Genomic DNA, 25,746 nt, shown 5'->3' with positions numbered 1-25,746 from the left:
AATTACATGTTTGTATTTTTAATGGCGTGTTTAATTTTACTTCAGATACTTATGAACTTATGAGCATAATACCGGTAAATAATAATTGCTATTCAATTACTATTTTGGTTTTATTGGAAGAAGCTAAAAAAAAGGAAACATTTACTGGCATATTGCAATGGTACCACTTCGAAAACTGCCACGTCGTATTACACAATTCAACTGTTCAAATACACATATATATATAAACAAGCAATTATTAGGAATTTTTTTTTTTTTGAGAAAGTATAGCAAAATGTTTTGTCAAAGCCACGTTCATTTTATTTCGCTGGTATATGCGTCAATATGAATCTTTTTGTTTAAATAATTAAAAATTTCGATTATAATTATTAATTAAATATGATTATTAGGCTCATATTAGAGCAAATTTATATGCAAATGTCATTATAAACGTTTAATAAGCTTTTTGTATTTGCCATAAACAAAATTTTAATTTTAGCAGGCACTTTCGCCCAAAAATTTACGCAAGCGATACGCAAGAATCGAGGCGGCCGCCATGGTGTTGTGCATGCTCCGCCTACCACACCGAGGATGCTGGGTTTAACTCCCGGACAGATTAACATCAAAAATGAAGCAACCAGTTTTTTCAATCAGAACAAACTTTTCTAATCAGCGTCGGCTTTTCGAAGTGTTTAGCATACACTCCAGTGTTTTCCGCCGTGAAAAGTTCCTAAGTGAAAACTCATCTGCCTTGCAGATGCCGTCCGGGGTCGGCTTAAAAACATGTAGGTGTCGTCGGGCAAATTTGTAGAAAAAACTAAAAGATGCACGACGCAAATTTGAAGATAAGCTCGGCCTAAAATCTCTTCGGAGGTTATTGCGCCTAGCATTTATTTATTTTAATTATAATAGACCGAGTGCAAGCAAACAAGATTTTTTATTGTATAGCCTTGAATTTAATTAAGATATATTGTTGTTATTTAAAATTCCTAAAATTTTGACTGAACAGTTTTTGCTTATTTTTATTCACATGACTCAATTAGGTATAAATAGCGCCCAAAAATTTGGTCCCAGTGTAGTTGATATTTGAAAAGCGGTGAAAAATTTCTGAAAATGAGTTGGTGCATTTATTTGGCGGTCCTGCTTGTCGTTCTAAGCTGCCGTTTATCCTATACCAATGCGAAATTTCGCATTGTCAATGGCTCTCCTATAGGAATACGTGACAGGCCATGGTCGGTAGCATTATTCATTTGTAAAGAGTATAGTTGCGGTGGTACCTTAGTCAATACAAAATCGGTGGTCACAGCTGCCAAATGTGTAAACGAGGTACAACCGGGCAATCTCGACGTTCTAGCTGGTGTGGTCGATATACTTCAATTAAAAACAGGATATGGGCAAAAACGCATAGCGTCGAGTCAAGCTGGTGAGCTCGAAATAAGTGAATTAGAAACATCACAGGGGCAAACAAGCACAGCGCAGAGTATATTTGTTCACCCTCTTTATGCAAAACTCTCAAAAGGAGATGCGAACATAGCTGTAGTTATAGTGTGTAAAGAGTTTATACGCAATTTAGAAGTAGAACCAGTAAGCCTTTGCGATTCCGTATTACAACCGGGCATGGAAATGACAGTTAGCGGATGGGGTTCGATAGCTTTACGTGGAAGGACTCCTTCTCCTATTCTACAAACTATTAAAATGACCGTAATACATTTGCATGATTGTCAAAGCGATTTGATTGAATATCACCCGATACCGATTTCCGTAACAGAGACAATGACTTGTGCTAAAGCTGGCATAAGTTATTTGGGTTTTGGAGATTTGGGATCAGGAGCAATTGTGGATAAAAAGCTTTGTGCGGTTGCACACGATAGTTTGGAGAGACCCTATACTCCGAGTTTATTTACAAATGTAACAAATGAAATGATTTTATCCTTTTTAAGAAAATATATACCACAAAGTGCGTTGTTGAGTGATTGAGATATGGTGACATTTCACTCAGCAGTCGAACTGGCAACATTTTTTTATATATCACGTACAAATAAATTGTTATAATTGTGAATAAATAAATATTTTTTATTGTATGCAATGAAAGTTGTAAGTATGTATGTATGCCTTAAATTGTGAGACGAAAGTTTGATCACGACTGTAAAGTTCCCTCGTGAATGAATAGATCATGAGATAAAAAGAAAATTGTGGAACAACTGCTTTGAGACCCTGAAAAACTCCATCTAAAATAACGTAACTGGTTACTGAAATCGTAGAAAAACGCCTTAGTCATAACGATACCATGGCCAACAGATTAGATTTTAGTTTTCCCCCGTACCCATAATTTATAAATTTTTGTGCTGGCTGATTTATTAATATGTTGGAGATTATATTTTTCGTTTCGAAATTTTTTCATTTTCTATTTCATGAAGTTATCACATCTATTAAGTTAAGGCACCAATCATCGGTCCTTATACATATATGTATCTATGTATGGTTCAGTGAAAATATCTTTACGAATTGGGAGTTATGAATATGGAAAGTTTCCCAGGGGTTTAAAGAGCAGATATTTTATCAAAATATGACGCTTCCAAAGGCAGCCGGTTCTATGTACCGGAGAGACTCGGGATTTTTCTCGACCAAGGGCTGTAATTTCAGTGTAGCCTCATTTAATTTGTTGCGTCCCTCCCGCAAATTGTCATCCTCTCAGCAGATACTTGCAGCGGGACTGCGCCATACTCTCCTGCTCCAGGAAGGTATCGAACCCAATCCGCGTCCTTCTCCTGACCCCGGTCCTGAGAAATGGTTTTGCTGCGTTTGCCGACAAATAATCTTTTTAGGACGGTCATACTCTTGTCAGTGTGTCACGTGCAAGGGATGGTTGCATCGGAAAGGTGGTTCTGGGCTAGATCCCAAAAACCGACGTCCTCGAAACTTTTATAAATATTTTGCGGCTCCTTGCCGTTCACGCCCAAAGACGTCCCGTAGTCTACGCCTCAGCGCACCAAATACCTTCCAGCAGATCTGCTGCTCAGCAAGCCACAAAAATTACCCGCTGCTGCTCGCGCCCCACGGCGCCACCAGCTCACACGGCGGCTCCCACTCATAACCACAATCTCCATAGTAGAGTCGGTAGCCGTCTTCTTCACCCCTCTTTTCTGACAGCAATCGTGTTGGTCAGGGAAACAGAATCTTAGTCCCTACCACCTTTTGCACCGTTTGCCAGCACATAATATATATGTTTGCGGCCTGCCTTGGACCGCCCCACTCTCAGAGATGTTCTGGTCTCCGCGACGGAAACTCTCGACTGGCTTCATTGCGCCATGTTGCCAGGCCGGAAACCCAAATATACCGGCTACCCCATTGCTTACCCAGGGACGTCCAGTCCAAGGGCCACAACAGCAATTGCGTCCTAGCCTTTAACAACCCAGGCGTAGTCACCCGTCACTTACTTCTAGAGTGACGACGTCTCCCCCGCTGCACTCCAGAATTCTGCAGTTAAACTGTAATGGATTAACTGGCAAGATCACGGAGATAGTCGATCTCATGAAGCGGCATCACATCCGCATCGCTGCGATTCAAGAGACTAAACTCACAGCAAGATCTGCTCTGCCGACATATTCTGGGTATAATGTCCACAGAAAAGATCACGAAAGATGAAATGGATGCGGTCTCCCGTTTATCATACACCACTCCGTGCAATATAATATATTTGGCCCCGACATCGGCCGCAGGGACAGTGTCTTAGAACGTCACGGCTTATCTGTCCGGTCGGCCGATATAAACCTAAAAATCATCAACATCTACATCCCTTCTGCCACCTGTTGCCTTAGTGGATACCGCCCTAATATCAGAGCACTACTCACTGGCGATAATCGCATTATCTTAGGCGATTTCAATGCCCATCACGATCTATGGCATTCAAACAATCTGCAGGCGGACAGCAGGGGTGAACACACTTCACCTGATCTTTCTTCGCTACACTCCACAGTCGGGAACAAAAAAAAGTTTAATAGGTTTTTTTTCGAAAACGTTATAAATTCACTAATTTTATTACTTTAATTGTTATAAATTAATTTCAAACTTCAACTTTTTACTTCTTACAAACTCAAAGCCAATAGGTATAGAAATATTCAAAATAAGTACAAAGATATGCAAAGTATTGAGCGCGTCCGCGATTGCCGGTTAATAATGCTTGACTGCCGGTCGGTTGCCGTTCTGTTGATGGCGATGGCGCTTCGTGGGTGTTGGCACCTTCTAATTTACCGCGCACGGCTGCGCGTAAGGATGGCGCGCGCCGCCGTCTAATTAGGGATGTAGGCGGCTTAAACATCCTGCCCGCCCTGCAGGGAGGTGCTAGTGAGCACCTTCTGCAGTTCCTGCAGGGAGCGGATGGTCGTATCTAAGGCGCGACTGGTGTTGCGCCGTTTGCAGACCTTGTGAAGTGCGCGCGATCGTGCGCTTGGCCGTCCGCTCCGTTTTGGGGGTTGCCGCGGGCTTGGTTGCCGGGTGCGCCTTTTGTGCCCTACAGGCGCAGGTGGGATTTTTCTCTCCTTTCTTCTTCGCTGATTTCGGTTTTCGCGTTACTCCCCCTTTTTTTAAAGTTGGGGCTTTGTGCTGCCCTCGTCGTCCTTTCGGCCCCTCGTGTAGGAGGGTGTGATTGCCAGACCGCAAATTTTGCACGACCCTCGGGAGTCGCATTCACCCGTTGTATGTGTGAGGGCTAAGCAATTATAACAATAATCGCCTTAAAAGCCGGGCAGGTCCGCAGCGCGTGGTAGCGATGGCAGAGCCGACACTGAAGGCAGTTGTCGGTCTCTGCCGTGGGAGCCAGTGGACATGCTGGTCGAGATGCCATGATGGTGTCGTCCTGAAAGTACAAGAGCAGACAGAGAAACGAGAAGTAGTTTGATACAGCGGATGATAAGCGGACATTTAATACGGAAATTTTAATATACAAGGAAAGCGTATATAAGTTATAGTGCCGGGCGCGAAGAGTGCTCCATTGGAAGAAAGCACGGTTTAACTAAGGGGCGCATGACAAGCCCATTTTGGGTGCGAACCTCTACAACCCGAACATGGTTGTCAGGGCCGAGGCGAACGTTCTCGATTCGTCCCAGACGCCAATCGGTGGGTGGGAGTGAATCTTCTTTAATTACGAGGAGGTCGCCTGGTTGAGGATTTCTCTGTGGCGTTTGCCATTTATAGCGCTTCTGAAAGTCCTTCAGATAATCCTCTTTCCAGCGTCGACTGAATTGGTAACGAAGCGATTTAAGTTTTTCCCATCGATTTATCCAGGAGAGGTCTTCCGCGTTTATCTCAGGAATGGCTAATAGCGGTGCACCTCGAAGGAAGTGACCCGGAGTGAGCGCTGTGAAATCAGCTGGGTCCTGGGATAGTGAGGTTAGAGGCCTCGAATTGAGAACTGCTTCAATACGTACCAACAGCGTCGTGAATTCTTCGAATATAAACTTGTGGGATGCAGCGGTTTTTTTGAAGTGGGGTTTAAAACTTTTTACTGCGGATTCCCACAAGCCGCCCATATGAGGGGCGCTGGGTGGAATATACTGCCAGTTTATTCCCTGGGGGCATATTTCTGCACAATCTCCGCAGAGCATTCGTTAAGAAATTCAACGAAGTCGCGTTCGAGTGTGCGCTGAGAGCCAATGAACGTTTTACCATTGTTGCTCATCATTTTTGAGGGATAAACTCGTCTGCCAACGATTCGGGCGAATGCTGCTCGAAAGGCTTCAGTAGTAAGGTCCGAACATAGCTCGAGGTGTAGTGCCTTTGTGGAAAAACAGACGAATACAGCCACGTACCCTTTTATGATAGTGGTCGACCTAAGAACCGATGCTTTTATTTGGAATGGACCTGCAAAGTCTACTCCTGTTGTGGAAAAGGGGAGTGAGAAATTGCAGCGCTAAGGTGGAAGAGCTGCCATTATTTGCGTGCGCGTTTTCTGTTTGAAAAGCGTGCAAGATTTGCATTGAAAAATGCATTTCTTTATAAGAGGCTTTAGTTTTGGTACGTAGTACTCTTGCCTCACCATTTGGAGCATTAACCGCATTTCTGCATGAAAAAGCAGGCGGTGTAAAAACTCTAGATACAACTGGCAGAGCCTTGAATCCGGAGGAAGGATTACTGGATGCTTCTCGTTGTACTGCATTGTAGAATGTTCCAATCTTCCACCGATACGTAGGAGTCCGTATCCATCCAGAAATGGGTCAAGAGCCAGAAGGGAACTCTTCTTGCTTATTGGCATATTGTTTTGTAAGGCGCTCTTTTCCGCCCCGAAATGGCGAGATTGTGTCATTGCCACAAGCCGCGTTTTCACATGTTGCAACTCTTTGTAAGTCAGATGGGGATTATGTGTTGTTGCCACCGATTTGGATTGGTTGCACGCATTATTCGCAAAGCGGAACACGTATGCAATCACACGGAGAGCTCGAGAGTACGAGGAGAAACGTTGAGGAATATCGTCCTCTTCCTCCAGTGCGTGATATGCTTCGACCTTGCGTCTCTCGGGTGGAGAAGCGCTACCTGCTTTCGGCTTTGGCCATGCCGAAATGTGGCAAGAAAGCCATTGTGGTCCGTGCCACCAAAGTGAAGAGTCTATCAAATCATGCGGCTTGCAACCACGTGTGCCAAGATCAGCAGGGTTGTCTTGGCTAGATACGTGGCGCCAGGTGCCGCTAGGAAGATATTCTCGAATTTGAGAGGTACTGTTGGCCACATAAGTTTTCCAGGTCGATGGAGATTTTTCTAGCCAGGCTAGTACAATCACAGAATCTGACTATAAGAATGTCTTGCATGCTTGTAAGTCGAGCTGTTTTCGAACAGTTGAAGCCAGTTTGGCGAGTAGGACTGCACCACATAGCTCTAAGCGGGGTAAGCTTACAGTTTTTATGGGGGCAACTTTGCCTTTCGCAACCAAAAGTGAAGATTTTATTTGGTTGCCCACATGTGTGCAGATGTAAATCGCTGCGCAATATGGTTTTTCCGAGGCATCACAGAACCCGTGGTATTAGGTGTCTTGCCCTGGAACGACATTAACCCATCGAGGGATTTCGATGTGGCAAATGGCTGGCAGGTTTTCTGAGAAATGTTGCCATTTTGATAATTTTGCGGGCTTAGCGCTTTCATCCCAATCGCTGCCATCCAGCCAGATTTCTTGGAGAAGCATCTTGGCCTGGATCATAAATGGCGACAGCCGTCCTGCCGGTTCAAAAAGTTTTGCAACAGAGGATAAAATTTGTCGCTTTGTGACCGCATTTTGGCTGTGTTCCGGCAGAATGGTGTATGAAAATTTGTCCGTGAGCGCGTTTCATCGAATGCCAAGAGTTTTGGTATTGGAAGTGCTCTCATATTTCAAGAAGTTGGAGTCTAGAAGATCCTCCTTCGGAAACTGTTCTAATATGGCCGTGTGATTAGCCGTTAATTTCTTTAGTATGAAACCAGCTGATTTTAGGGGGTTTATCACTTGAACGAGTGATTCAGTGGCGTTATCGATGGTATGACTTCCTGATAGGATGTCGTCGACATACGTTTGCGTCTTGAGAATTGTTGCAGCCAACGGAAATGACGCTTTCATGTCATCGGATAGTTGATGTAACGTACGAATAGCGAGATATGGTGCGCAATTGACGCCGAATGTAACCGTTTTCAGATTGAAATCGCTAAAAATGGAGTTGGCCGATTTGCGAAATAGGATTGGCTGAAAATCTTTATCGTCCTCGTGTATGAGGATCTGACGTTACATTTTTTTAATGTATCCATTGAACACATACTTATGCATACGCCACTGTAGAATTAGTATCATAAGATCTGGTTGGAGAGTTGGACCAGTGTATAGCACGTCATTCACGGATTTTCCTGACCCAGATTTTTTAGAGGCGTTGAAAACCACACAAACTTTGGTGGTGACCTTATCTGGTTTGACTACCGCATGATGTGGCAAGTAAAATGAGAAGACCTTGCCATTCGAAGTTATTTCGCATGGATAGGTAGATTCCATGTGATCAAGGTCGAGATATTCTTGCAACACATTGTTGTACATTATGTCTAACTCCCCCTTTTTCCGAAGCGATCGCTCCATGCTGAAAAACTGCTGCAGAGCAGCCGGGCGGAATTTGCCGAGGGAGAGTTTTTCAGGAAACTCTTCCTTGAATGGAAGTCGCACAATGTATCGACCGTTTGGTGCACATGTAGTGGATGTTGCGTATATTTGCTCACGCGCTTGATCCTCAGGGGATATCTGTGGAGGTTGTGGAATTTCCTCCCCTTCCCAAAATTTTCTCAGTTGAGAACTGAGTGTCTCGTTTGACGCTTGGACTTGCGTCGATAATGACACAACATTTTCAGTTATTGGACCACTGAGAATCCAACCAAAAATGGTTTGTTGCGCAAGTATGCTACCGCACACCTTTTTTATACCTTCCAGCAGATCTTGTGGAAGTATGTCGCTGCCCAGACCATGTCAGTCTGACCCGGTATATGGCAACTGGGATCAGCGAGCTCAAGGAGTTTGAACTGCTGCCAGATTTTGCGACTAATGGTGGATGTTGGCAGATTTTTTGTCAGTTGCGGCAATACAATGGCATGAGCCTTTATCCTTTTCATGGCCTTGGATGCAACCAGTGTCAAAGGACAAAGCTTGGAGGACTTTTGTACGACTTGTCCACCCATGCCAGAAATTTCGAACTTTGAACGTTCGAATGGAAGTTTCAACCGTTTTTGAACTTTCGAGGAAATGAAGGTTCTTTCCGAGCCCTGATCAATAAGGGCTCTCAGTTGAAATAATTCCCCTTCGTGTTCGACTGCGACCATATCAGTAGGAAGGAGAATTTGGTTATAATTGGATGCATGCAATGATTGAACCGGTGCGTGTTTTGAAGAACACGGTAGCTCGGTAGAATCGGAGCTATTCTGCGTTTGTCGAACTGGAGATGTTGACTCAGCAGTTGTGTGCTGCACGTTTGATGCATTCGGTCGCGGGGTGGAACGTGGAGCTTATGGGCTCACATGCAACAGCGTGTGATGCCGTTGATGACATGTCGAACATGACCACTTGCTCGTGCACTCATTGATGATATGAGTGCTGCTAAGGCAGTTTGTGCACAGCTTAGCTTGTTTTGCGAATTGTGTCCGGTTTTGCACAGACATTCGTTTGAGACGTGGACAGAATCTAATAAGGTGCGGGGAGTTGCAACATTGGCAAGTTTCCTTTTTAGATTCTGCCACAAGGGTTTGCGTCCTGTTGAAGGACTTGTTTTGCGCAGAATTTTGATGAGCGACTGGTTTTTGTTTCCATGGTTGCAGCCTATTGACCATTTTAACGACTTCATATCTCGAGGTGAAAAAGTCGTTCATTTGTGACCATGAGGGTAGATCTCTTCGAGAAGAGAAAGATTGTTCCCAAAGTGACAGGGTTGTTTCTGGGAGCTTTGATGAACAAATGTACACCAGAATCGGATCCCAACTGTCTGTCGTAACTCCTTGGGAGTGAAGGACGGATAGGCAGTTGTTGATTGTATTTTGCAATTTCTGAAGTTGCTCACTGTTTTCGGATGGAATAGTGGCAAGAGGCAGTAAGGATTTTATCTGGTTGTCAACCAAGATACACTTGTTTTCGTATCGTGACCGTAAAGCTTCCCAGGCAAGGCCAAAGTTATCATCGCTCAACGCATATTGTTTGACGATGGAGCCGGCTTTGCCTTGCGTTTTGTACCGGAGATGGTACAATTTCTGAGCACGGGAGAGCCTTGTGTGGTTAATGTACACCGCGGTGAACATGTCACGAAAAGCGGGCCATTCTTCATAGCCACCATAAAAGGTCTCCGTGTCGCATGCTGGGACTTTGAGGTAAATATTTGCCTCAGCCGGGGGTTGTTCCACGCGGGGTGGTGGACTCGGCGTTGCCATAATTTGATCAACGAAAGTTGATCGGCAATCTTTGCTTTTGTCACTTCATACGTATGAAGGCAGGCACATTGTTTGCCTTGTACTGTACTCTTAAAATTTTCAGGGACACTTTCGTCTGGTTTCGAAAATACCAGATCGTAAACAGATCAATGTCGTGCCCAATAATCATCTAGTGATTTGTCCTTTATCATGAGACACGATTCAGTGTGATCCTGAATCGGTGCTTCGTTGAATTTTGCACAGTATCTCATCACATTGTCACTTTCCGCGATGAAATTTTGCGCGGATGGGTCAACTGATTTGGATTTCCGGCGGGGGGATGTGAACCTTTCCTTGGCCGTTTCTTCCTTTGGGCCACCTTTTGATTTTGTCCCGGTTTCGGACGTTTTTGGGGGACTGAGAGGCATTTTATGCAAACTTTTCGGTTTTCACCAAAAAAAAAAACCGAATAAAATATTTGTACGCTCAGAGAACGTTCGCAAAATTCGAGAATGGAAAACTCTTCGTGCCACAGAAATTTAAAAAAAGGGAATTTAAATTGGTGGCGGTGTTTGTGTTTTTTTTTTTGTTTTTTGAAAAATAGAGTCAAGCACGGACAACGGGACGTTCCTTAAATAATTTAAATTCGCGAAATTCGGAATTCAATAGTATGTATAATGCTTTGTAAAAACAAAAAATATAAAATTTAAAAAAAATCACAAACAATTCACTTATATATACGTGCAAATATACGTGTGGAAATAAACGTGTATTTGTAAATTACTGGTATATATAGGTATGTATATATTAGAAAATAATAATACTTTGAGGTTTGTAGGACAGAATAAGTACAAATGTACGTGCGCAATATACAAACGTATGTGTGTATATATGTTTGTTTGTGCGAACGTATGCACGTGAATCAGATGAGCTTCTCTGTTTATGTTTACAAACAGAAGAGTTTGTTTTGATTCGCTTCTTCGTCGCTTTAATGTCGCGTTTCTTTTGTGAGGCTGAGTGCGCTTGATTGCACTGTTGGGAGAGTGCAGAAAAGAAAGATGAAAAAATTGCAAATATGAGAGGTTGCGAAATTTGATCAGCAGTACACAACTCTCGTTGCTATGTGCTGGAAGAATGTCGCTGGAAGAGCGACTTGAACGTGTGAGTAAACACGTATGATATTCTCTGAGTGGAGAAGTATGAATGCTGGAAAAGCAACTTGAAATTATTTGTGTACATGTATGTAAGTATGTACGTATGAATATTGTGCTTTTTATATATGCTGACAATCAAATATATATGCTGAAAATCAAGAAAAAATTACTTGGAAGAAGTTGAACTGTATCGACAAGTTCAACGCTTTGTGCGAACAACGGCGTAAACTCAGCTGTAGCTTCAAAAAATTTTGGTAACAGCGGCGGCCGACGTCGACGCCCTTTGTGATGAATAATGCGGCAGTTACTCACGAACGTACGTACCAAAAACGTGTCAGCTGACACGACCTAACTTATGAGTGTGTAATGTAAACGAAAACTCACAGACGTTGAACGCACCTACGTACGTAGCCTGGAACGTAGAAATCAAAGCAATTTTAATTTTTTCCGTAAGAACGTGTCAGGTGATCGTTCTCTCACTAGACAGAGTTGCCTAGTAAACTTTTGTGCGCTGATTTTTGACCGTTTGCAGCTATTATACAAAATGGCCTAAAGATTGTTTAAAATTTTGTTGAAATATCCTAAAATTGTTATATAAAATTGGAGGTTACAAATAAATGAACTAGAAATTCTAATTCAGTATTTGTTTCTGCCATCTGCAATGAAAAATTGTAATTGATGTTTGCATAAGCATGCATGCAAATTGGTCAATGGCAACAGTGCTTTGCTTTAAACAATACACACAAATATGTTATGTACATGTACACAGACGCATTCATTGATTCCTACGGGCTTGAGGGTTCGGTCAAACGTATTTCGTACGGCAAACGTCCGTACGTACGACACACGTCAGGGCCGCTCCATTGATTTATCGAGCTCTCGCTCTGGCTCAAATCTCATTGGAACGATCTGGATCAACTTTATGAGAGCTGGCAGCACTAATATAAAACATCTGTTTTGTTGAAAATAAGAAGAAGAAACGTACACAAAAATTAAAGATGCTGATAGCAAAACGTAAAATTAAAAAAGAGTAAATGGAAGATCAATTCTTTGAAGTAAGTAATATCAATATTTTAAAGGGATTACTATAATTTTTCATTTAATTATAAATTTATAGCTGATGTGTGAAAAGTCATCGTCCGAATCGGCAAACACCAGCGGTAGGACGGAGGAATTTCTAGATTCGTCTGCGAATACAGTAGACATTTCTGAAAATGAAGAGGAGCGAGATAAAATGACAAATTTTCTACAAGTTATAGAAAGTTATACTGACCAAGAGTTCAGACGGAATTTTAGACTGAATAGTTCAACGGCACGCATGTTAATTGGTAAATTTTACATAAAAAAGTTCCTTCATTATTTATACAATATCTTTTTTTTTTATAGATCGCTATAATACAAGCTCTTTTTATACAAACAAGGAGCATGGTGGTTTGCCTAAGGTTGGTGCATCCAAAGAAATATATATACTGCTATCGTATATGGCAAACACGAATACATTTCGTGAGATTGCAAATCTTTTCAATATGTCCAAATCATCCGCATGGAGAATATTAAGGAGAGTGGTCGAGTGGTTGTTGTCGATTGGCCACGAATATATTCAATGGCCTTCTGCTTCCAAGGTACAAGATAATATGCGAAAATTTAAAGCGATGAAGAATATACCGAATTTTGTGGGATGCATTGATTGCTCTCATATTAATATCAAAGCTCCAGTTTCAAATAAACACGCTTATTTCAAGCGAAAGCAATTTTATAGTCCGCAGTTGCAAGTTGTTGTGGATGCGGATAAAATGTTTATAGATGTATTCGCCGGGGAACCAGGCTCGTTACACGACAGTCGAATTTTGAGACGTTCCAGCATATATGAAAAAGCGACGGATGATGTGGAATCGAAATTTCCTTTTAATTCGTTTTTGCTTGGGGACACAGCGTATGGTAATTCCCAAGGGTTAATAAGTGCCTTTCGTGAGAATGGATTTTTGACACCGGCATAGAGGCAATTTAATTTTATACATTCTTCAACAAGAATTGTTGTTGAAAACGCATACGGACTACTCAAAACAAGATTCCGACGATTACTTCACTTCAACGAAATTGTAGACTTAAGTTCAGTGGTCAAAATAATTATATGCGGATGTATTTTTCACAACATTTGCTGTTTAGAGCACGACAGTATTGAAGATGAATCTCGGATAGAAGAAGAGGTTGTGAATATTGGGCGTTCTGAAGACAAAGATAATTCATCTGAAAATCGGCGTGACGTAATTTTTCAAGAGCTTATAAATTTATATGTTATCCATTTGCACTAGCATTTCTCTCGCTTCAAATATAAACCTTCTCTTTTGTTGAAAATCTTAATCCATATAAGAAAATAATGAGAATAAAGTTTTGTATGGTTCAATAAATAAATCCTCTTTGTTCTTATTTAAATAATTCAAGACAACAAAAGCTTTTGACTGTGCCGCAAAGTTTGCAAAAAAAAAAATACATATTTACAGTGTTAAAAATTCAACGTGAATTTGGGTTTACTAAGGTTACATAAAATCCATAACATAAATTTCTCTATGGTTTGCATCAAATATAAAAAAAGTATGTCAGAATTCAAACTTTCGTAAAAGTATTCCATATACACAAAATAACAAAAACATCTGACTACAATTATCTTAAAACTATTATAAACACAAAATAAAAACTAAAAACTAAAAATTTCTAAAGCTATTCTATTTACACAATACAACAAAAACGAGACTTTAATTATTCTTATAAATACCTCCATTATATACAGACAAAATATTACATATTTACATTCTAACTAGATAAAAAAAGACACTTCAATTATTCTTATAAATACCTTCACCATATATAGATAAAATATCACATATTTACATTTTAACTAAAAAATTTATTTCTCTATTAAAAAAAAATATCACACAAAAAAATACATTCACCATAAACACGGTCACATCTTTCTAGAATCTATTAAAGCTTTTAACATGGCAATTTTTTCTTCATGGCGTTTCTGCTTAAGCTGATGCGCCTGTTCCATTTTCTCCAGCCTCTTCTTGGTGTAATCCTCCAGCAGTTTCGGTTTTTTTTCAGCAGCTTCCTTTTTCTGTTGTAAATTTATGGCCTACATTTTTTGTTTAAAATTGAGTCGGTGTCTGCTACCATTTGTTGGCTGCAAACTCGAAGAATCAACGCTTGAAGTGATTGGCATTATCTCCGAAATGGTTGACGTAGTCTGCGAAGTGCTAGCTTTTTGCTCCGAATTTCGTGGTGTTGGTTGCAAACTGCTGGAATCCGAACTTGAGCTTTCATTAGGGCTTAAAGGCTTTCAATACAAATTTATAGAGTGCTTGTTGGAAATCACAGGACTATCTCCAAATATCTCGTCCAGAAGATCCGAATATGTCGCATTGCAAGTAGTAGCGCCGGTTCTTCTATTCTTGTCGCTGCTCTGTTTATACGCCCTCACCAGATTTTTAAATTTGGATACTACCATGTCGACAGTCGTGGGTTGGCTCTGTAAAAATAGTACAAAATAAAATGTTTTTATCAAACTGAACCATATTTTAAACATATTTTAAACTTACCAAATCACCTTGACCCTCCAAATCTAGCATCACATTCTGCATTCCAAATTTCCTCTTGCGTGCATGGAGAAATTCATCTTTTCTTGCTATATATGCACTTAGGAACGCTCTAGTCTCTTCCATGGTCCACATTCTCTTTTCCCTAAAAGTGAAATTTATTTTAGTAACATTTAAATAGTTTCGCACGTAAAAAAACTATTTCCCTTACATTTTCTTTAAGTTGTTTACTTTTCCGTGTTTTTGCTGTTAAATATGGCGAAATCTTTTATGTATATACATATGTACATATATTTATTTCAGTTCTACCAACTCAAAAGTGGTTAGCTGTCAAAAAATCTACTACAGAAAACAAAACGAACAAAACTGCTATACAGATCAGAAATTGAACCAGATAAATATCAGGATCACAACGCTGTTGTTGCATTTGCATGTTAAATTTCTATCCGTATCTCGCCCAAGTCTCAATGGAACGTAACTGTCGGTGTGTACTTGTAGCTAAAGGCGCCAAAAGCGAATGAGCCCAAGACAAACTAGCAGCACCAGCATAAGTGTGTGCACAAGCGAGAGAAGCACCAGTTTTAGTTTTAATTGCACAAACAACACTTTTTGCAGCAATAACTTTATCAACAAGCACTTCAGTGCTCTCAGCATTGTTTTTGTTCGACTCGTCGATTGGTGTATCATTAATAGGGCTCGGAATCTTATGCGCTTGCAAGGTGTTGTTATTCCATTCGCCTGACTTAGCAGAGTTTGGCTGATCAGCAGGTATTATTTGCTTGTTGTTTTTAGCTTTACCTTTATTTGCATTTTTGCTACCACTACGGCGCAGTTCTTTGCCCACAGATGTGAGCGAAGCAAGCGAACCAGCAACACCTTCATCAAAGAGCTTATGGAGATTAATAAGTTCAGAGCGCATAATTTCTAACTCGCCAAGTAATTTGTTTTTGCCAGCTTGCAGAGAGTGAATACCAGCAACTGACTTGCTTGCTCTGCTCGTAAACTTTTCAGTTCAGCAAGAATACCTATATGATAAAACATTATTTTGCTCTTTATCAGTAACATTAGGGCTGATCACATTCAACACGGCGTCTACAGATCACGACCACAATAAAGCAAAACTTGACGACAACCGTAGCCCAGCATTGGCTTCTTGATTAATTTGAAAGCGCCAGCCGCCAATATAAATAACAGCAAACAGTAGCGAAAAATTTAGAAAAAAAAATTAATTATGTTTATCCAAAAGAATGATTTTAGCTTTTATTATCTGTTACTTACTCCTTTTTAGTTTTTATTGACAAAGTAAAAAGGACGCCACTCACAGTCGCTTCCCAAAAAAGAATTAGGTTTAATCTGTGGGCCTACTCTGTATTGCGATGCGAAAGGCAGTGCGATGCGAAAATAAATTGCGATGCGAAAGGTAATTGGAACTCTGTAGCGCTGTCGCATTGCTAATACTAGGTTCAAACACACACCAAATTGGCAATTTATACTATTTGGGCAATTTATTACGCAATTTATCATATAATAATTTGTAATAATAAATTGCCAATTTAAAAAAAATTGCGTAATAAATTGTTTCAAACTGCAAATACAACCTTGTAAAGTGTGTTTATTGAGTAGATTTCAACGTCAGTTGCGCATGGCTGAACTATATGGTTGGCTGATTTCATCAGCTGATTTTATGTCTTTCATTTCACTGGAGTAGGGATTGTCAAAAGAAGATGGCAAACTCAAAATGAAACCAAAACATTGAACACATTTTCTTACAACACACAAAAATTACAAAGTTTTATGTTTTCATTCCATTTCATTCGCCTAATACCAACACGCACATTTTGACAGTCTGAACAAAGGTATGTTGTAGCTGTAGAGATGAGCCAACCAGCTATCAAATTACTATTGTGTAAGCTAAATCGAGTTGTATGAACAGCACTCAATTCAAATCGAAATTTCCTCAATTTATTTTTCTGTTTGAACATAGTATAACAGTGTCGCTTTTTATTTTTCGCTAATTTTTTGCTTGAGTATGCATCACTGACCAAAGTCAAAGAAAGAGAACAAAACAAACAAGGCGATTACAATTTCGGCTAACGATTAATTTTTGTTGAACAAATTAAAAAATGGATTCTGTAGCATTATGGGACGATTTAAATGAAGAAAGAATTGATAGGAGGATTATAAGGGACAACTCCAACATTATGAGTCTCATACTATCAAAGGTAATTTAAACGTTACAAAATTACTCATACATAAACTATTGCTTTATGTTCTATTCATTAGGTTTTTTTCGGCTTAATAAGGAAGTCTTTTGTATGTGATAAATAGCATTAAAAGTGAGTTGAAAACCCCACGGAGAGCAACGGCAGTTCCTGAAATAATAAAAGTTTCTACAACGTTGACGTTTCTTGGTCAGGGTGCATACCAACACTTGTTGGCCAAGACCGTCACGCGGGATTAGCACAGCAAACCGTTTCGAGTTGTATTTTGGAAGTTTGCAGTGCAATTGAAACGATATTGTGTCCAAAGCATATTACTTTTTCAATGAGCAATCGCGAAAAACAGGATGCCAACCGTAGGTTTTGTGCTAAATGCGGAATTCCGAGTTTGATCGGAGCTGTGGACGGAACGCACATTCAAATGATAAGGCCATCAAAAGACGAACATCTATTTTTTAACCGAAAGCTTAAGCACAGCATAAATGCAATGATCGTAAGTGTATTTCGATTAAATAAGATTACTTTTATTGTGCCTATATGTTTTGTTGTATTTTAGATATGTGATCACAAAATGCAAATAAGAGCGGTCAATGGTAAATTTGGAGGTGCATCGCATGATTCGCACATATGGCACTTGTCCGCTGAGCGCGAATATTTAAGGACTGCCTATGAAAATGGAGATACTGGCCAACGAATTCTCGGTAAGCTTTTTAATATATCGATTTAATGTAATGGTAGCATACACGCATTAACATAGTTATGTAATATATAACATAATATATATACATATAATAAATGGTAATGAATGCTATTCAGCTAAAAATACCTTTATGTTTTTGTTATCTGCAGGTGACTCAGGATATCCGTTGGAACCATGGCTTCTTACCCCATACAGGAATTCTGCGGAGGATTCTGACGAGAATTTTTTCAATCAAAGACATTCAAAGGGAAGGTCTCTCATTGAGAGAGTTTTCGGTGTTTTGAAAGGTCGATTTCGCTGCCTTTTGGCCTCAAGAGAGTTGCATTATGCTCCAGCAAAAGTGGTACAAATACTAAATGTTTGTTGTGCCCTGCACAATATTTGTATAATGTTCAAAGTTGAAAATCTTCCCAGTTCAGAAATTGAACCGGAAGAAGTGAACGTAATAAATGCAGAAAACGTGGAAAATCATAGAATGGGAAATATTGCTAGTTGTATCAGAGACCAAATAAAAAATGACATGATTTCCAATAGAAATGCTTTATAAAAAAGTGGTTTAAATTTAACGTTATTTATTTATGTATTTTTACGGCTGCTGAGGCCTACAACTTAAACTACTAAATATAATTCAGTATTATTTAAATGCAAGTTTTCAGTCTTTTATTTAAGTAAGGTTTACAAAGTGTGTATATATATAAAAACTAATACTAATTGTATATAAATAGCATACATACTGAAAAGTGCACCAAACTATACTTCGGTAATGCACTGTGTATGTGCAGGTACATACGTAAATAAATAGAAAATAAAAAGGAAATTTTATTACAAAAACTAAGCCACTTGTAGTACATAAATTATGTGTATACATATCTTTAAAAAAAAAATTTTGTGTATCTGTTACTACTTTTTGGATATTGCTTTGTTGGCCTGTAACTCCACATCCAACATTTGTTTTTTAATTTCTAATTTGTTTAATTTGACTCTTAAATTTTCACGGTCCATTCTCTGTTTATGGACAAATTGTTCTTTGGCGAACTTTAACTTTTTATTTTTTATTTTTAATTTAAGTCTCATCGTTCTGGCAATGTTTTTCAAATTGTCATTAATCTCATTTAGCACTTTTACTGAGTTGCTTTGGTATTCAATTTGGTTGTCTACTTGCCTTTTCAATAGACTCTGCTTCTTGCGTGGAGTAAGTACCGATCGGCTGCAAGGTTCCTGTGGTTGTTGTAGCAAGAAAGGTTGCTCGTTCTCCTCTTCACTCATTTCAACCGAATCGCTGTCGTCATTAAAAGCATCTTCCAAAATTTCACTTGGTACTTCCGTCATAGCCTGCCGCGCACCAAACTCCCGCGTGCCAGCTATCCCGTCGACTGCTTGGTCCATCGATAGCAAATCGCTAGCTTGCTGTTCCAATGGGGTGAGCGCGGAGTAAACAGATGGGCCGCCCCCGTACCAGCAATATTGGTTTTATTGCGACGCATTTTGGCCTTCAAATGGACTTTGTAGTCAGCCCAAACCTATAAATTTTATCAATCCCATTATAGAATTAAAAGTACACATATATCACCCAACCTACTTTTTTCCAGCCGGTGATATCACGCATCGGTGGTCCAGCTGCATTTAGTTGGCGAGTTACTCTTTTCCACAAATTATTGGCCGTTGTTTTCGCGTTGGGTGTTTTAAGTAACCCTTTGGCCAAATCTGGGTGTATTGCCATGAAGTCTACTAGGAGTTCGAATTGTTGCTTTTGTGTTTGTTTTGTTTTTTGAGTTGTCCTATAAATTTTCAAAAGAATGTACAATGAATATAAAGATATCAATTTATAAAATCATCAATTAATACTTACATATTTGTACAATGCGAATGCCTATTACTTGTAGCAAGAAAAATGCGAAAATGAATGCTGTTTGACATTCGCTTTCGCAATACAGAGTGCCGGCAATGCGAAAAGGGAGAAAAATTGCGAATGGGCAAAATGTGAATGCGAAAGTCAAAATATGCATGCGAATGTCAAGATACAGAGTACCGGTTTTGCGATTTCGCGTATTTTTGCTTTCGCATCGCAATACAGAGTAGGCACCCTGGCTACAACGGCTTTCGTGATTGATTCTCGCGCTGCTCTGTCGCGCCGAAAATATCGACGCTCATAAGAAGATGTGTAAAAATAATATGACAGATGTGGCGGCTACACCGCCGTCGTGAATGTAGCCCTATTATAGTAATGTGGTGCATACTGTTGTTGTAGCTGCCCTTTGACAGCATTATTCAAAGAAATACACTCTTCATGATGAGTAGCGGTGGGCACCACTACATTTACACGGTTACCAAATTGAGAATGTGTTAGTAAACAAGAACGCGTAGCGAGCACGAAAGCAAAATCAATTATTTATTTAGTTTGATTTCAATGCTTGAATGGCGAGCACGTGTCACACGCACTCTTTGGTACTCTGTTTTAAGCGCGCGTGCGACACTTCCTTACTCTACGACTATCGAAATCATAGTAAATTTTACCAAGTAGCGCAACTAACAGCTGATCGGTGAAATTCGCACATTCACACGCACAGTTCTCGACTCAGTTTCAAAAAAAAACTTTTGATTATTTAGCTTAAATTTTAAAGTGAGATAATCCTTACCAATTGATATACATATATATAGAATATATAAGGGGTTTTTGTTGTTATTAAAAGAATCTTTTTATTTATTTTAAAATTTTTATCATTTATTTTTGAACTTTATTTTAACAATTTCATGCATTTTTAAAGCATTTTCGTGCATATAAATACAACCATGTCCATATACGTTTTGACGTTACATTTCATACACGTTCGCATTTGCCATTCTCATTGTTTCTAAATTCGTAAACAATGACTGCGGATATCCTGTGTGATTTTTCGAAAAAATGTATTATTTTTGTGAAATTTTATATTTAATCTGTGGTATTGTGGTGGTCAAAAAGCTTTTATGCAAAAATACTTAGCCTCACAACGCGACAATGTATTTCGTAATGTCGAAGTACTTATATGTATATGTATTTGATGTGGAAGCTTGCATTAGGGAACACGGTTGCCACTTCACTCCATTTGGACCAAAAATGGCCGTTTCCGCCCCGGTATGGTCCGCTGGTCCCTTTTTCTCAATTTTGGTTCTTTTTCGGCACGGTTTTGGTACTTTTATTTCTTTTTCACTGAAACAAAAATTCAAAACACTGCCAAAAAAATTGCCGCAAATCTATTACCCACATATAATTTTCAATTTACTCCAATGGAATTCTTACCACGAAAATTGCCCTATCAATAAAATGTAGCAGAACAATGACATTTCACTTGGGAGATAATTTAGGCGAGGCATTAAAAATGAAGTGTTGAATGTTCGGGCATAAACATTGTCATTAATTTTTGATGAAACAACGCACTTATCAGAAAAAGACTTGTTTTAGTGTTTAGATATTTCGATCGGTATTCAATTATTATACAGTTGAAACTTTTAAGACGCTTCATTTTTAGTCTGAGTTCAAAACTCACACTTACTGAATCTAGGCTCTGGTATGAAGTTTAAACTGTGAGTGAAAATGAAAGCATCTATAAAAATAGCATTAATACAATTGCTTAGTTTCATTTACGATTTATTGAGTTTGCCACAACGCAAATTTTTTAACCGTTCCTTACTAAAACCTAACTGCGCTATACATTTTATTTTATTGCAATCAAGCAAAACTATGTTCACAACGTTAGATTGGTGAAAGACATAGTCTTATCCTAAAAATTTTAAAATGTAATACCTAAAGGTACACTTTATTTTTGTTTGTGCAGTTTGAACTAAAGCCAAGTGTCTCCTTTATTAAAATTTTATATAGGACACCCCTGAAACATCCTACAATTTTCGCTTTTTACAACAAATATGATACTCTAGTAACTTGCCGAATTGTTTGTATACCAATAAAATAAAACTATAATTTGGTCCTTTTTTTTGGGGACTGGTGCTTTTTTCGATAAATTTTGGCCCAAATGACAACATGGTGTGGCAACGTGTTTGAGAGTTCACGTGATAAGGTTGCATTTTTCCGAACTTAATTTTTTTTAAATAATGAAATAGTAGTATGCAAGCGACTGCCATAGTAGTAGACATGTACATAAATATTATGAACAAAGTTTAAAGCTAAAAAAAATGTCTTTGAAATATAATCTAAGAGAAGATGGACACGAGGCATAGCTTCATAGACGCGTATTAGGCACAGCATAAGCAATTTTGAGGTGTAGAGAGATCTTAGCTGTATGCCATATTTTGCAGGCGTCTACGAAGCTACGCCTCTTGTGTATCCTTCCTAAGTTCAACTTTTTAGGAGATCTAACATTCATCAAATTAATATTGATAAATAACACCTAAAGCAAATACGCCTAAGGTGACTTTTGCGTCGTTTTGGCATTTGCGTTGCGTCTACATCTGACTTTGAACACACGTGCTTTAATTGCTTCTATCCATAAGCAACGCAACGTCAACGTCAAAGCAACACACAAATAATTAAAAACTTACGTTCTTCTTGTAGTTTCTTGCATTTTAGAAAAAAACCGATTTTCTATCGCCGTTCAACTAAATAAAAAACATAATTTTGTATTCATGTCGATTTCGTGATCGATCAGGAGAGACGGTGGAATATATCCTCCTGGAACGCGACGCAATCTGATGAGGGAACAAAAGATCAACGGTCGCAGTGCAATCCCCAATAAATTTTCTATCTATCTTCATGTTATAAAAATAGTTGTATTTCATTTTTCCTCATGTGACAGGGGAACTTTTAACGTCCGTTATTTTAAAGTAACCCTCTTTTAACGAATCACTGAACGATTTCTTTCAAATAAGGTGTTTGTTAGCGTTCACCGAAGATGGTGAAAACGGCCCCTGGAATTGTTATCTTATATAGCCAAAGAAAGTTATGCATAAGCAAAATTTAGTCAGCACAAAACGAATAGTTAGAGAAAATTAAAAAAATAATGCGTATGTATAAAATGCATGCAATTTATGAAATCATTTTTATTCTATAATATTAGTTTGACATATCAGATTTGTCAATATTATTTTAGTCCTGCTACTTTTAACACATTTATAATATTTAAGAAGTAATAAACATGATTAATGCTTACATTAATACGTGTTTCATTTATTTTCATTGAGGAATAAGTTCGTAAAAATAAAAAGCACGTTTTTATAAAGTGCATGTGAAGCTCCATAGATAAAATGAGTAATAGAAGGAACATATGAACATTGGTTTGTATATTATATTTTTAAAATGAAAATCTACTGCTAAAAAATAAGCAAAACCTAACTACATCTTTTCATTTTCGTACAAAACTACACATCCCTTTTGTGATTCAGGATTTCGGGCAAATTTTGAAAAAACTCCGAACATCAATTCCTTCATTATATGACATTCGACTGCCTAGTCCACTGCCTTCCACTCTATTCGCAACATAAGCTCTATTGAAGCTGCCAAACTATATAGTAAACAATGATCGAAATCAAACTAAAAGAGCTGTCGTTGATTTTGACGAAGTAGCCATTGTGCTCTCGCTTATCGTATACATATATGGTCGCTTAGCAGGTGCTAAGCTCACGCCCACCCCGGATGATGAGCAACAGCACAGTCACCACAAATATAAACTTGATCTGGATTTTTAAAATAATCCAAATCAGCAGCTAATGTACCAACAACGCACTGCATGTGGTAAACTTTTTTGCACTTATCACATTGCACACTGCTTTGAGCGCGCTCATCTCGATGACCACAACAACAAGGCATATCGAACGAAGCAACGAGAAATGGATAAATAATAAATAAAGCTATTAGAGTAGCTAACAGTCTCTAACAGAAATTGATAATTTTTAAAACCGTTTTTAAGCTATTGCATAGATTTTATCGCGGGCTTGGCGACTAAATCAAAAAAAAACCGTAACGGATATTTGTCAAAAAAGATCCGAAAAGGCTCGAAAAGATTCGTAAAGGTTCGGTGTTAGCAACAGGCCAAATACATAAAATTGGATCTCTATCATAAACAGCGGTGGGCACCACTACATTTACATGGTTACCAAATTGAGAATATGAAAGTAAACACGAACGCGTAGCGAGCACGGAAGCAAAATCAATTATTTATTTAGTTTGATTTCAATGCTTGAACGGTGAACACGTATCACACGCACTCTCTGGTACTCTGTTTTAAGCGCGCGTGCGACACTTCTTCACCGTACGACCATCGAAATCAAACTAAAAGAGCTGTCGCTGATTTTCACGAAGTAGCCATTGTGCTATCGCTTATCGTATACGTATATGGTAGCCAACCTAATAAAACAGCACTGCGTTTTTTTAGCGCACGCAAACCATAGATGAGTGGATTTGCAACTCTTTGTTTGGAGAGAGTGCTGTCAAAATGCACATTTTTTATAACATTTGTCAATGATGCCACTCCAAACAAAAATGAATAGATCTGAATATGGGGATTTTAGACATACATTTCGGCGATTATAGTTTTAATCATTTAATAAAATGATAGCCGTAAGATATTCATTTCTTTAAACTTATTTTACAATAACACGACTAGCTAAAGTCAAATATAAACAAATCTAAGTAAAACTTACATTTTGATTAAATTAATTAGTCAAATATTGTAACGCATTTAACTGAAAGTGAAAACCATATATTCTTTTGAAATTTCAGTAAATCGGACCTGAGACATAATAGTCAACTTTATTTAGTGGATAGGGCTTATCATACATGTCTGACGTTCCAGGTTCTGTGATCCAAATGGACTGGTTGCATCGGGACTTCATATTTACAAAACCTGTTTTTAGTGATAACTTCTGAATGGGAAATAATATTTACCCTCGAATTTATAATATTTACACTAAAACAAGTATTTTTATCCTTTTTCCCATAATTTTTGAACGCTATTCTACAGTTGTAGGTCAAACTAAATTTTACCGAAATTTTTGGCCCGTTTTTCATTTTAGCTGGCATATTTTTTGTTCTGGCACCCGCTTCAGCTGGCGTGAGGGATTTATCTGTGATTGTTGCCAGCTTAAATTTGAGATAAATCCCTCGTGAGAGCGAAAAATTGAGAGTGTAAACAAATGTTTCGTATCAAGTCATCTATGACGCAAACAACCGGCGTTTTTTGCCCTAACCCATGGCGCAACGATACAAGGTGGCAGCATGGAACAGTTGATTATAAACTTTTTTTATTTGATTTGATACGTCAACTTCCGGCGCAGTACGATTTTGACATTTGTCCATCGAATTTACAAAAACAAAGTACATGGAATTTTTATTTATGTTTGTAGGTATGTCACCATGCTGCCACCTGTATCATTCCGCTATGCCCTAACCCAAATAAGCATGCGTTGCGACAATGTAAAGCATGTGTGCAAACGTCAAATCTAAATGTCACGCAGAACAAAAATTGGAAATCGAGTTAGGTTTTCACGCAGCAAATTCAATTTGAGTTGCTCTCATACAAGTTGTATGTGCATGAGACATTTTTGACAGAAAATGACTTGCGTGCGTTTATATTAGGTTGGCTTGTTAGCAGGTGCTAAGCTCACGCCCACCCCGGATCATAAAGTTAAAGTTAAAGTGAATGTTAAAGTTAAAGCAAAATTTAAAGTTAAAAATAAAGTTAAAGTTAAGTTAAAATGAAAGTTATAGTTAAAGTTAAAGTTAAAGTTAAAGATAAAGTTAAAGTTAAAGTTAAGGTTAAATTTAAAGTTAAAGTTGAAGTTAAAGTTAAATTTAGTGTTAAAGTTAAAGTTAAAAATTTATTTAAATTTAAAGTTAAAGTTAAAAATTAAGTTAAAGTTAAAGTTAAAGTGAAAGTTAAAGTTAAATTTAAAGTTAAAGTAAAAGTTAAAGTTAAAGTTAAAAATTAAGTTAAAGTTAAAGTTAAAGTGAAAGCTAAAGTTAAAGTTAAAATTAAGTTAAAGTTAAAATTAAAGTTAAATTTAAAGTTAAAGTTAAAATTAAAATTAAAGTTAAAAATTAGCTTAAAGTTAAAGTAGAAGTGAAAGCTAAAGTTAAAGTTAAAGTTAAAGTAAAAGATAAAGTTAAAGTTAAAGTTAAAGTTAAATTTAAAGTTAAAGTTGAAGTTAAGGTTAAAGTTAAAGTTAAAGTTAAAGTTAAATTTAAAGTTAAAGTAAAGTTAAGGTTAAAGTTAAAGTTATAGTTA

At 38.4% G+C, this 25,746-nt stretch overlaps 2 protein-coding genes, 2 long non-coding RNA genes and 1 pseudogene across 21 annotated transcripts in view; 3 read left to right on the top strand and 2 right to left on the bottom strand.

The window, feature by feature from the left end:
• LOC137237381 (uncharacterized) overlaps nucleotides 1-25,746 on the top strand; it is a 617,434-nt gene that overhangs the window by 462,167 nt on the left and 129,521 nt on the right. The gene's annotated exons all lie outside the window — the stretch shown is intronic.
• LOC137243268 (uncharacterized) lies at nucleotides 11,921-13,409 on the top strand. Its single transcript, XM_067770779.1, has 3 exons — nucleotides 11,921-12,076; nucleotides 12,139-12,349; nucleotides 12,408-13,409. The coding sequence occupies exons 1-3, from the start codon at nucleotides 12,056-12,058 to the stop codon at nucleotides 13,016-13,018; spliced, it is 843 nt and encodes a 280-aa protein (XP_067626880.1). The 5' UTR covers nucleotides 11,921-12,055; the 3' UTR covers nucleotides 13,019-13,409.
• LOC137243276 (uncharacterized) lies at nucleotides 13,417-15,475 on the bottom strand. The gene is made up of 3 exons (XR_010950487.1): nucleotides 14,826-15,475; nucleotides 14,618-14,759; nucleotides 13,417-14,547 (listed from the first exon to the last, which is right to left on the bottom strand). It is a non-coding gene; the product is annotated as an uncharacterized lncRNA (long non-coding RNA).
• On the top strand, nucleotides 16,738-18,175 carry LOC137243256 (putative nuclease HARBI1; annotated as a pseudogene).
• LOC137243262 (uncharacterized) lies at nucleotides 18,135-19,469 on the bottom strand. The gene is made up of 3 exons (XR_010950483.1): nucleotides 19,383-19,469; nucleotides 19,113-19,311; nucleotides 18,135-19,053 (listed from the first exon to the last, which is right to left on the bottom strand). It is a non-coding gene; the product is annotated as an uncharacterized lncRNA (long non-coding RNA).

This window comes from Eurosta solidaginis, chromosome 1 (genome assembly GCF_040869045.1).
Source record: "Eurosta solidaginis isolate ZX-2024a chromosome 1, ASM4086904v1, whole genome shotgun sequence".
Classification (NCBI taxonomy): Eukaryota; Metazoa; Arthropoda; class Insecta; order Diptera; family Tephritidae; genus Eurosta; species Eurosta solidaginis.
The sequence above is the reverse complement of the archived record's forward strand: the minus strand, read 5'-3'. Positions and strand labels throughout refer to the sequence as shown.